Source organism: Coregonus lavaretus, assembly GCF_964263955.1.
Source record: "Coregonus lavaretus genome assembly, chromosome: 29".
Classification (NCBI taxonomy): Eukaryota; Metazoa; Chordata; class Actinopteri; order Salmoniformes; family Salmonidae; genus Coregonus; species Coregonus lavaretus.
In genome coordinates this window covers 7,145,169-7,157,449 of record NC_140016.1, presented here as the reverse complement: position 1 = coordinate 7,157,449, position 12,281 = coordinate 7,145,169, and the positions used below count along the sequence as shown (strand labels likewise).

The window sequence follows — 12,281 nt, the reverse complement described above, 5'->3', positions numbered from 1 at the left end:
GATTCTATCCCGGAACTGAAATACGTAGTATTTCTTCTAGTAGGACCTATTTGGTGGACGGCCTGTGTTACAACCACTGGTGAAAATAACGTGTGTGCTGTCCTTTGCCAGCTACGTTCTCACAATAAAATAAAAATACAAACTTAAAGCATTGCCTCGACAATAGCATCACATACATTGGTTCAACTAAAGTAAACTAAGTTATAGCATTGTTTTAAGGAAGTATTCATCATGAACCGAAGATGATGCCAACCATTTGTAAGTAGCTAAGCTAGTTAGCCTGTCAGCCTGGTCTCATAGACTAAACATATTATAGTAAATGTAAATCAGGGATGATCAATTTAATATGATATGTTAGGTTTGGTATGGTTACATAAGACAGAAACCTACTTAAGGCAAAAACGAAAGGAGGTTGGTTGGTCGGGGTGGATGGGTGGCAACCAAAATATTCCGCGTTCGAATCTCATAATGGATCATTTTAGCTAATTAGCAACTTTACACCTACCTACTACTTTTAACTACTTAGCATGTTAGCTAACCCTTTAACCCCTAGTCTTGCTAATGTTAGCCAGCTAGATAACGTTAGCCTCCTAGCTAATGTTAGCCACAACAAATTGGAATTTGTAACATATATATTTTGCATATTCGTAACATATTGTATCTTTTGCAAATTCGTAGCATATTGTATGAATTGCAATTTGTAACATATCATACGAATTGTAATGTGTAACATCATACGAAATGGATGATGGACATCCACAAATTAATAAATACCATACAAAACTTAACATCATAGTAAATGGAGTGACTGATTTACATACAGAATAATAAGAAATGCTCAGAGTCTAATATTAAGAAAGCAGAATTTCAGACACGAAGACCACAGCCAACCTTGTGCTACTTGTTCTTCTCCCACAGAACCTACTGCAATTTGATCTGCTCTGTCCTTTCTCACAGAACCCTCATGTTTGGTCCAGTGCCGTGTAGATTACCAGGAGGCTTCAAAACGTGCATCCTCCGACCAGTAGCCAGGGTTTTCACCAGCAGCGCCAGAATGGCCAAGAGCAAGTTCGAGTACGTCCGTAACTTCGAGGCAGACGACACCTGTCTGAAAAACTGTTACATCGTGGTGCGGTTGGATGGGAGGAACTTCCACAAGTAAGTATCTCCAGAGAATAGCTGGGGGTGTATATGCAGTGGCATCCTCTCCTCTCTTCAGCACTGAATGATCTGTGCAGACTGAATATGTGGAGAAAATCGTTACCATACAAGGGAGTTCCTGTAGCATTTCACAGTCAATTGCTTAGTGACCAAGAAGGAAGGAAGGGAAGGAGGCATTGTATTATTGAGATGCTCCCTTGAAGTGGACTGGAGGAACTGAATGAGAAGCCGGGTGACAAATTACCACTAGTGTTAGTAACTGTAGCTCGACCCACTGACTGACTGACTGACCCACTGACTAACTGATCCACTGACTGACTGACCCACTGACTGACTGACTGACCGACCCACTGACTGACTGACCCACTGACTGACTGACTGACTGACTGACTGACCCACTGACTGACTGACCCACTGACTGACTGACCCACTGACTGACTGACTGACCGACCCACTGACTGACTGACCCACTGACTGACTGACCCACTGACTGACTGACCCACTGACTGACTGACTGACTGACTGACTGACCCACTGACTGACTGACCCACTGACTGACTGACCCACTGACTGACTGACTGACTGACTGACCGACCCACTGACTGACTGACCCACTGACTGACTGACTGACTGATCCACTGACCGACTGACTGACTGACCCACTGACTGACTGACTGACTGACTGACCGACCCACTGACTGACTGACCCACTGACTGACTGATCCACTGACTGACCGACCCACTGACTGACTGACCCACTGACTGACTGACTGACTGACCGACCCACTGACTGACTGACCCACTGACTGACTGACCGACCCACTGACTGACCCACTGACTGACTGACTGACTGACCCACTGACTGACTGACTGACCCACTGACTGACTGACCCACTGACTGACTGACTGACTGACCCACTGACTGACTGACCCACTGACTGACTGACTGACTGACCCACTGACTGACTGACTGACCGACCCACTGACTGACTGACTGACCGACCCACTGACTGACTGACCCACTGACTGACTGACTGACTGACCCACTGACTGACTGACCCACTGACTGACTGACCCACTGACTGACTGACCCACTGACTGACTGACTGACCGACCCACTGACTGACCGACCCACTGACTGACTGACCCACTGACTGACTGATCCACTGACTGACCGACCCACTGACTGACTGACCCACTGACTGACTGACTGACCGACCCACTGACTGACTGACTGACCGACCCACTGACTGACTGACCCACTGACTGACTGACTGACTGACCGACCCACTGAATGACCCACTGACTGACTGACTGACCGACCCACTGACTGACCCACTGACTGACTGAATGACTGACCCACTGACCGACTGACTGACTGACCCACTGACTGAGTGACTGACTGACTGACTGACTGACCCACTGACTGACTGAATGACTGACCCACTGACTGACTGACTGACTGACTGACTGACTGACCCACTCACTGACCGACTGACTGACCAACCCACTGACTGACTGGCTGACCCACTGACTGACTGACCCACTGACTGACTGACCCACTGACTGACCCACTGACTGACCCACTGACTGACTGACCCACTGACTGATAGACCCACTGACTGACTGACCCACTGACTGACTGAGTGACTGACTGACTGACCCACTGAATGACTGACCCACTGACTCACTGACTGACCAACTGACTGACTGACCCACTGACTGACCCACTGACTGACTGACTGACCCACTGACTGACTGACTGACTGACTGACCCACTGACTGACTGACTGACCCACTGACCGACTGACTGACCCACTGACCGACTAACCCACTGACTGACTGACCCACTGACTGACTGACCCACTCACTGACTGACTGACTGACTGACTGACTGACTGACCCACTGACTGACTGACTGACCGACCCACTGACTGACTGACTGACCGACCCACTGACTGACTGACCCACTGACTGACTGACTGACTGACCGACCCACTGAATGACCCACTGACTGACTGACTGACCGACCCACTGACTGACCCACTGACTGACTGAATGACTGACCCACTGACCGACTGACTGACTGACCCACTGACTGAGTGACTGACTGACTGACTGACTGACCCACTGACTGACTGAATGACTGACCCACTGACTGACTGACTGACTGACTGACTGACTGACTGACCCACTCACTGACCGACTGACTGACCAACCCACTGACTGACTGGCTGACCCACTGACTGACTGACCCACTGACTGACCCACTGACTGACTGACCCACTGACTGATAGACCCACTGACTGACTGACCCACTGACTGACTGAGTGACTGACTGACTGACCCACTGACTGACCGACTGACTGACTGACTGACTGACCCACTGACTGACTGACTGACTGACCCACTGACTGACTGACTGACTGACCCACTGACTGACTGACTGACCCACTGACCGACTGACTGACCCACTGACCGACTAACCCACTGACTGACTGACCCACTGACTGACTGACCCACTCACTGACTGACTGACTGACTGACTGACTGACCCACTGACTGACTGACTGACCCACTGACCGACTGACTGACCCACTGACCGACTAACCCACTGACTGACTGACCCACTGACTGACTGACCCACTGACTAACTGACCGACCCACCCACCAACTGACTGACCGACTGACCCTGTGTTGCTGTAGGTTTGCAGAGCAGCACAACTTCCTGAAGCCCAACGACGACAGAGCTCTGGGTCTGATGACGCGCAGCGCCAGGTCTGTCATGGAGGACCTGGATGACATCATCATCTCATACGGACAGAGTGACGAGTTCAGCTTCGTCTTCAAGAGGACCTCCAACTGGTTCAAGAGAAGAGCCAGGTAATAACACACATGTACAGAGACACACACACACACCGCCACACAGACACTCACAATAAATGTTTATTGCATTTGAGATTATTGCATTACCCCCTTACTTTTCTCATCTCCTCCCTCTCTTCTCCCTCTCCTCTACCTGCCCTCCTCCATTCCCCCTCTTCTCCCCCTCCTCCCCCTACAGTAAGCTGATGACCCATGTAGCGTCCCAGTTCTCCTCTTCCTATGTGTTCTACTGGAGGGACTACTTCGGAGACCAGCCCCTCCTCTACCCCCCGGGGTTTGACGGGCGGGTGGTTCTGTATCCTAGCAACCGCAACCTCCGAGACTACATCAGCTGGAGGCAGGCTGACTGTAAGTACACACACACACACACACTCCTATCCCCAAATACATTGTCCTGTGTGCGTATGCTTTGATTACAATCAGTTTTCTTCCACATTTCTGGATCCCTTTCGTAATCGTGTGTGTGTGCTCTCCAGGTCACGTCAACAACCTGTATAACACAGTGTTTTGGACGTTGGTGCAGAAAGGTGGACTCACCACTACACAGGCAGAGGACAGGCTAAAGGTGAGACTTACTCCAGTCAGATTAGCGTACCGTATTGGTCCGAATATAAGACGACCCTGATTATAAGACGACCCCCCGTTTTTCAACACAAACATTTAGAAAAACAGATTTGCAGACTAGATTTGCCGAACAAAGAACTTCATTTTATTTTAAAATAACAATATTAAAAACACAGTGAATTAAACACAAAGGCAAACTATGTACAGTATGATTCAAAATTAATATCAAGCAATAATAAAGCAACATTTTTAAATAACAGAGAAAATACAGGCCACACATTTAACTAAACTTAACAAAAATTCGCCAAACTTCTCCTCCGATGTCTCTCTATCCCTCACACACGTCCTCTGCCCCGCTGTGTTCGCTCTCGCTGTCATCGCTCCCCAGCTGCTCCGCTTCCACCGGCTCCTCCCAAAGCACGTCGTCCTCGCTGCCGTCCAATGCATTTGAGATGCAACATTTTTTAAAGCCATCGATGATGCTCTGTGAGGGAATAGCATCCCATGCATGCAGGATCCATTCACACAGTAGACGGACTGACGGCTTCTGTATTTTCCCGGTCGGTGTGAGTGCGTGGTTGCCAGACAGGAGCCACTCTGTGTATTTTTTTCGCAGGTTATCCTTGAAAGGCTTGTTCACAACTACGTCCAACACCTGTAGCTGGCTTGTCATTCCCCCTGGTATGATCACAAGATCCCCGTTCATTGCTCGCACCTGACTTTTCACGGGCTCAGTCAGATGTCCGCGGAACGCATCCAGAACGAGCATGTTCCTCCTCTTCCTCAGTCCCCCGTAGCGTGCGCCCCACACAACCTTTAGCCAGTCCACTACAAGCCCCGACTCCATCCAGCCCTTCTCCTGGGCGCGCACAATAATGCCAGCTGGCATTGGGTCCTTTGGCACAGTCTTACGCTTAAGAATGACATACGGGGGGAGTTTGCTGCCACCAGCGAGACATGTCAACATGACAGTGACGCGGCTCTTCTCGTTGCCCGTTGATTTCACCAACACAGACTTTTCTCCCTTTCTATTGACAGTCACCGATGTTGGCATGTCGAAATAAACGGGTGTCTGATCAGCATTGCCGATCTGATCCAGCGGGTAGGAGTGCTTCTTCCTCAGGTTGATAACAAAGCGCTGAAACGAAAGCAGCTTCTCTCCGAAGTCTGACGGCAGGCGTTGGGCCAAACTCGTTCTCCGTCTAAGTGACAGTCCATTACGCCGCATCATCCTACGACACCAGCCGAGGCTGGCTTTAAATCCAGTGATGTTGAGCTCTCTGGCGATTTCCAGGGCCTTAACCTGGATGACAGCTCTGGTAATGGGCATTCCCTCACTTCTTTTTTCCCTGACATATTCAAAAACCCTCCGGTCAACCTCAATGAAACGACCACTTTGAGGACCACGGAAGGATTTTCGCTGACTGTTAGCATCTTTTAGACGTTGTTTTTCTGCTCGCCATCTTCTTACATTACACTCAGTGACCCCGAATGTCTTGGCAGCTTGGCAGTTGTTAGATGACTCTGCCTTATTGACAACCATTATTTTGAAATTGGCATCATAGCTCCTCCGCTGTTGTTTATTGACCTGGCCCACTTTTGAGCCACTTGTCTCTAAATGGTCAGCCTGTCTTTCCATCTTTAAACACCGGTAACGGGCTGGTTGTTAAGGACGCCTCTTCCCTCCGTCCGGAACGAATTTTTGGCGCCATCTGTGCCCGCGAATGTGTATTGACATTTAAAGGGAGCGCCGAAGAAGAGAAACTGCGCTCTGAATATTAGACCCCGAATATAAGACGACCCGACTTTTTTGGACCTATTTCGAGGGGAAAAAAGGCCGTCTTATATTCGGACCAATACGGTAATTACAGGTGTGGGGGTGTGTCACAGTCTTAAAATATCTGCTGTTTTTGAGGTGTGGAATTTTCTAAGGGGCATCTGCTTGTTAGTCATAACTCTAATTATTATGATAATAGCTTTAGAATGGATGACTACATCATGTTGTTTACTTTCACTGAAAACTACCTCAGTAGACCTTTCCATATTTATTTGACCAAGACCTTTAGATACAGTGCATTCGGAAAGTATTCAGACCCCTTGACTTTTTCCACATTTTGTTACGTTACAGCCTTATTCTAAAATTGATTAAATAGTTTTTCCCCCTCATCAATCTACACAAAATACCCCACAATGACAAAGCAAAAACAGGTTTTTAGACATTTTCGCACATTAAAAAAAATAAAAACGGAAAAATCACATTTACATAGGTATTCAGACCATTTACTCAGTACTTTGTTGAAGCACCTTTGGCAGTGATTACAGCCTCAAGTCTTCTTGGGTATGATGCTACAAGCTTGGCACACCTGTATTTGGGGAGTTTCTCCCATTCTTCTCTGCAGATACTCTCAAGCTCTGTCAGGTTGGATGGGGAGCGTCGCTGCACAGCTATTTTCAGGTCTATCCAGAGATATTCAATCATGTTCAAGTCCGGGCTCTGGCTGGGCCACTCAAGAACATTCAGAGACTTGTCCCAAAGCCACTCTTGCATTGTCTTGGTGTGTGCTTAGGGTCATTGTCCTGTTGGAAGGTGAACCTTTTCCCCAGTCTGACGCCATGAGCGCTCTGGAGCAGGTTTTCATCAAGGATCTCTCTGTACTTTGCTACGTTCATCTTTCCCGCGATCCTGACTAGTCTCCCAGTCCCTGCCGCTGAAAAACATCCCCACAGCATGATGCTGCCACCACCATGCTTCACCGTAGGGATGGTGTCAGGTTTCCTCCAGATGTGACGCTTGGCATTCAGGCCAAAGAGTTCAATCTTGGTTTCATCAGACCAGAGAATCTTGTTTCTCATGGTCTGAGAGTCCTTTAGGTGCCTTTTGGCAAACTCCAAGCAGGCTGTCATGTGCCTTTTACTGAGGAGTGGTTTCCATCTGGCCACTCTACCATAAAGGCCTGATTGGTGGAGTGCTGCAGAGAGGGTTGTCCTTCTAGAAGGTTCTCCCATCTCCACAGAGAAACTCCAGAGCTCTGTCAGAGTGACCATCGGGTTCTTGGTCACCTCCCTGACCAAGGCCCTTCTCCCCAATTGCTCAGTTTGGCCGGGCGGCCAGCTCTAGGAAGAGTCTTGGTGGTTCCAAACTTCTTCCATTTAAGAATGATAGCGGTCACTGTGTTCTTGGGGACCTTCAATGCTGCGGACATTTTTTGGTACCCTTCCCCAGATCTGTGCCTCGACACAATCCTGTCTCAGAGCTCTATGGACAATTCCTTCAACCTCATGGCTTGGTTTTGCTCTGACATGCACTGTCAACTGTGGGACCTTATATAGAAAGGTGTGTGCCTTTCCAAAACATGTCCAATCAATTGAATTTACCACAGGTGGACTCCAATCAAGTTGTAGAAACATCTCAAGGATGATCAATGGAAACAGGATGTACCTGAGCTAAATTTCGAGTCTCATAGCAAAGGGTCTGAATACTTATGTAAATAAGGTATTTCTGTTTTTTAAAAACCTGTTTTCGCTTTGTCATTATGGGGTATTGTGTGTGGATTGATGAGGACATTTTTTTTATTTAATCCATTTTAGAATAAGGCTGTAACGTAACAAAATGTGGAAAAAGTCAAGGGGTCTGAATACTTTCCGAATGCACTGTACTTAATCAAATCTCTGTGATGTATGTCTCTCTCTCTCTCTCGCTCGCTCTCTCTCTCCCAGGGAACTTTGGCATCAGATAAGAATGAGATCATGTTTTCTGAGTTTGATATCAATTACAACAAGGAGCCTCTGGTCCACAGGAAAGGAACTGCCCTCATCTGGGAGAAGGTGAGTTCTCAGGTTGTCTTTAATGCACCCTATTCCTTATATATAGCCTCTTGTCAGAAGTAGTGCACTATATAGAGAATTGGATGCCATTTCATATACATTCATATAAATACTTCCAGGCTTGTGTGTGAGGGCGGTAAGTAGCGTAGCGGTTAAGAGCTTTGGGGCAGTAACCAAAATGTTGCTGGTTCGAATCCCCAAGATGACTAGCTGAAAAATCTGTCGATGTGCCCTTGAGCAAGGCACTTAACCCTAATTGCTCCTGGGTCACCATCAATAATGGCTGATCCCTGGCCGTGACCCCCCTCTCCAAGGGTGTCTGGGGGAGTGGGATATGGGAAAAAAGAATAAAAAAATCCAACTCAGGTGGATATTACATGTGTGAAATAGGACAAATGTAAGCACCCACCTAATTATTCTTATTTATTATGATGGTTAACCCCATCCTTTGCTTCTCTCTCTCTCAAACTCTCTACCCCCTTCCCTCTGTCCCAGCTGGAAGAAACAGTGACCAAGAGTGTGAAGCTCCCCAACGAGGCGGAGGAGGAGGTGCTAGTAACACGCACCAGGAGGCGTGTCAGTGCCCACCACTGTGACGTCATAGGGGACCAGTTCTGGGAGGAACACCCCAACATTCTAGAAGACGACAACTGCTAAGCTGACGGGGAAACAGAACTTTTCCTAGTGGAGCAGAAAACAGCACAGACACTGGCCCTCTGTGGATAACGTTGAGTTCGTCGTACTCCCAAATGCTCCTGCTGTGGGATGGAGAGGGTTGAGAGCTGTTATGGACTCTGTATGGACAGATACTGTTAATCACTAACTCTTGATTGGAACAAACTGTTGGCGGTGGCAGTAAAACAAGGTCTTTCATAACTCAAAACACCATCATGCTCTTTGCTCATGTACTGTATTCAAATATTTTACTGTGATTAAATACGGTCTGTCTTTTTATGTCTGGAACCATTAAACCAAGAGAGTACTGTTGATTATTTACATTTACATTTTAGTCATTTAGCAGACGCTCTTATCCAGAGCGACTTGATTATGTTTTGCCGGCAGTGATGCTGGCATATTATATCATCCTAATAAACTAGTAGGCTTACTGTTGGGCGTGTGGGCATGTGCCAGTTAACCACAGAGAGATCTGCTTGTCCCATCTGTCTGGTCATCTCTCTCTCTGTTTCTCTCTATATATATATTTCCATCTGTTTTTGGTCTTAAGCTTCCTTGTGGGTGTGAGCTGAATATCAAATCTCACCATTTAAATTCACAAAGGACAATTCTGTAGTCTTTGAAAATTTAATGTTTCATCCTGTGTCTCCTTGAGGTTTGATATGTCCCAGCAGGTTTGATGTCCCATGGAAATCAACAGATGTCCAATAAATGACTTTGGTGTTTTGGTGCCAGAGTTCCTTTTAGAGGACAGAGATGAGAATAGGACACTCTGGGATGGTCTGTCTGCCGCTGCATACTAGACACTTCTGATATTAACACACATACTAGACACTTCTAATATTAACACACATACTAGACACTTCTAATATTAACACACACACTAGACACTTCTAATATTAACACACACACTAGACACTTCTAATATTAACACACGCACTAGACACTTCTTATATTAACACACACTCATCATCACCATTTCTAATAATATCACAGCAGCTCCAGCTGACAGTGTGTGACATGTTCAACACACCCTGGCTTACAGTGGCTGATCAATGTTATTGCTTTTGGTTGGACAGAGCAAAAATAAGATGGAACCTCGTTTTTCAGGTACAGTATCATCATACACAATGCTGGTACTGTAGGCCTACATAAACCAGATTGCCCTCCGCTACAATCCCTTCCCAGAGATGGTGCCAGCCCCAGCATGGTCATGGCATGCTGTACTGTACACCACCTGCCCCTCTGCCCAGAAACCACCTGTGCTGACAATAACTATCACCCCTGGTTGCCACAGCCCTACGGACCCTGGTCAAAAGCAGCGCACCAGTGTTGTAGTACTCGGTCTCCAGACCACATATAGAATGTCTCGATCTTGTCTCGGTGTCAGGTACATTTTTACTCAGTCTTGACTCTGTCTCGGACAGTGAGGACTCGTAATTTCTTCCCGAGACCAGCTGAGACCAGTGGAGTAAAACACGCATAATTATCAGCTTCCATTCAGTCAGCGATAAAAGCACTTAGCCAGGCAAAATATATACACTCCTTTTTGAAACATTAATACCTTATGGCCTATTGAAACCTGGTATTCCTACTTTACTCGTAGCATTACTGTCCTTTACTTTCACTGAAAAATATCCTCAAACTTTTTCTGAATTTCCTTGACTAGCTGGTAGGGAAGAGTGGGGGAAATTGTTGGAAAGTTGCGCACTCACTATTAGTAAAGGGGAGAAAGATTGAAATTGTAACAGTCTTTATATCTATTATAGACATGTCTGCGCAGTGTGAACCTTTTGGACCTAGGCCTTGCAGGTATACGCCCTATATCGAAGATAGCCCTATTTGGTAAAAGACCAAGTCCATATTATGGCAAGAACAGTTCAAATAAGCAAAGAGAAATGACAGTCCATCATTACTTTAAGACATGAAGGTCAGTCAATACGGAACATTTCAAGAACTTTGAAAGTTTCTTCAAGTGCAGTCGCAAAAACCATCAAGCGCTATGATGAAACTGGCTCTCATGAGGACCGCCACAGGAATGGAAGAGCCAGAGTTACCTCTGCTGCAGAGGATAAATTCATTAGAGTTACCAGCCTCAGAAATTGCTGCCCAAATAAATGCTTCACAGAGTTCAAGTAACAGACCCATCTCAACATCAAAGGAGAGACTTGCTTGGGCCAAGAAACACGAGCAATGGACATTAGACCGGTGAAAATCTGTCCTTTGGTCTGGAGTCCAAATTTGAGATTTTTGGTTCCAACCACCGTGTCTTTGTGAGACACGGTGTGGGTGAACGGATGATCTCTGTATGTGTATTTCCCACTGTGAAGCATGGAGGAGGAGGTGTTATGGTGTGGGGGTGCTTTGCTGGTGACACTGTCTGTGATTTATTTAGAATTCAAGGCACACTTACCCAGCATGGCTACCACAGCATTCTGCAGCGATACGCCATCCCATCTGGTTTGGGCTTAGTGGGACTATCATTTGTGTTTCAACAGGACAATGACCCAACACACCTCCAGGCTGTGTAAGGGCTATTTTACCAAGAAGGAGAGTGATGGAGTGCTGCATCAGATGACCTGGCCTCCACAATCCCCCGACCTCAACCAAATTGAGATGGTTTGGGATGAGTCGGACGGCAGAGTGAAGGAAAAGCAGCCAACAAGTCCTCAGCATATATGGGAACTCCATCAAGACTGTTGGAAAAGCATTCCAGGTGAAGCTGGTTGAGAGAATGCCAAGAGTGTGCAAAGCTGTCATCAAGGCAAAGGGTGGCTATTTGAAGAATCTCAAATATAAAACATATTTTGATTTTTTTAACACTTTTTGGTTACTACATGATTCCATATGTGTTATTTCATAGTTTTGATGTCTTCACTATCATTCTACAATGTAGAAAATAGCCAAAATAAAGAAAAACCCTTGAATGAGTAGGTGTTCTAAAACCTTTGACCGGTAGTGTATATAAAATATATATTTTTTAATATTTTCCTTTATTATTTTTCCCTAACCCTACCACCCCTCCCCTAATTGGAGTAAACTAATGGACAACAACACTTAGGCTTCTACTTCCAGCTTATACATACTATATACATTTTACGGACACAGTATATTTTATAATAGTTATCTTTTGTTTGTTTTTAGTCCCATCCTTCAGCTCCACTCAACCC

General features: G+C 46.4%; 1 protein-coding gene across 1 annotated transcript; it reads left to right on the top strand.

The window, feature by feature from the left end:
- Positions 1-66: 66 nt before the first annotated feature.
- Positions 67-9,732, top strand: LOC311104664 (putative tRNA(His) guanylyltransferase). The gene is made up of 7 exons (XM_084146535.1): positions 67-258; positions 958-1,158; positions 3,868-4,044; positions 4,226-4,395; positions 4,524-4,612; positions 8,329-8,436; positions 8,932-9,732. The coding sequence occupies exons 2-7, from the start codon at positions 965-967 to the stop codon at positions 9,091-9,093; spliced, it is 900 nt and encodes a 299-aa protein (XP_084002661.1). The 5' UTR covers positions 67-258; positions 958-964; the 3' UTR covers positions 9,094-9,732.
- The last annotated feature ends 2,549 nt before the right edge of the window (positions 9,733-12,281 follow it).

Excerpts from the sequence above, each read along its gene's own strand:
- LOC311104664 (XM_084146535.1), top strand. The coding sequence starts at position 965 with ATGTTTGGTCCAGTGCCGTGTAGATTACCAGGAGGCTTCAAAACGTGC. Across the intron at positions 1,159-3,867 it reads GATGGGAGGAACTTCCACAA|GTTTGCAGAGCAGCACAACT; the intron begins GTAAGTATCTCC and ends GTGTTGCTGTAG. Across the intron at positions 8,437-8,931 it reads CTGCCCTCATCTGGGAGAAG|CTGGAAGAAACAGTGACCAA; the intron begins GTGAGTTCTCAG and ends CCTCTGTCCCAG.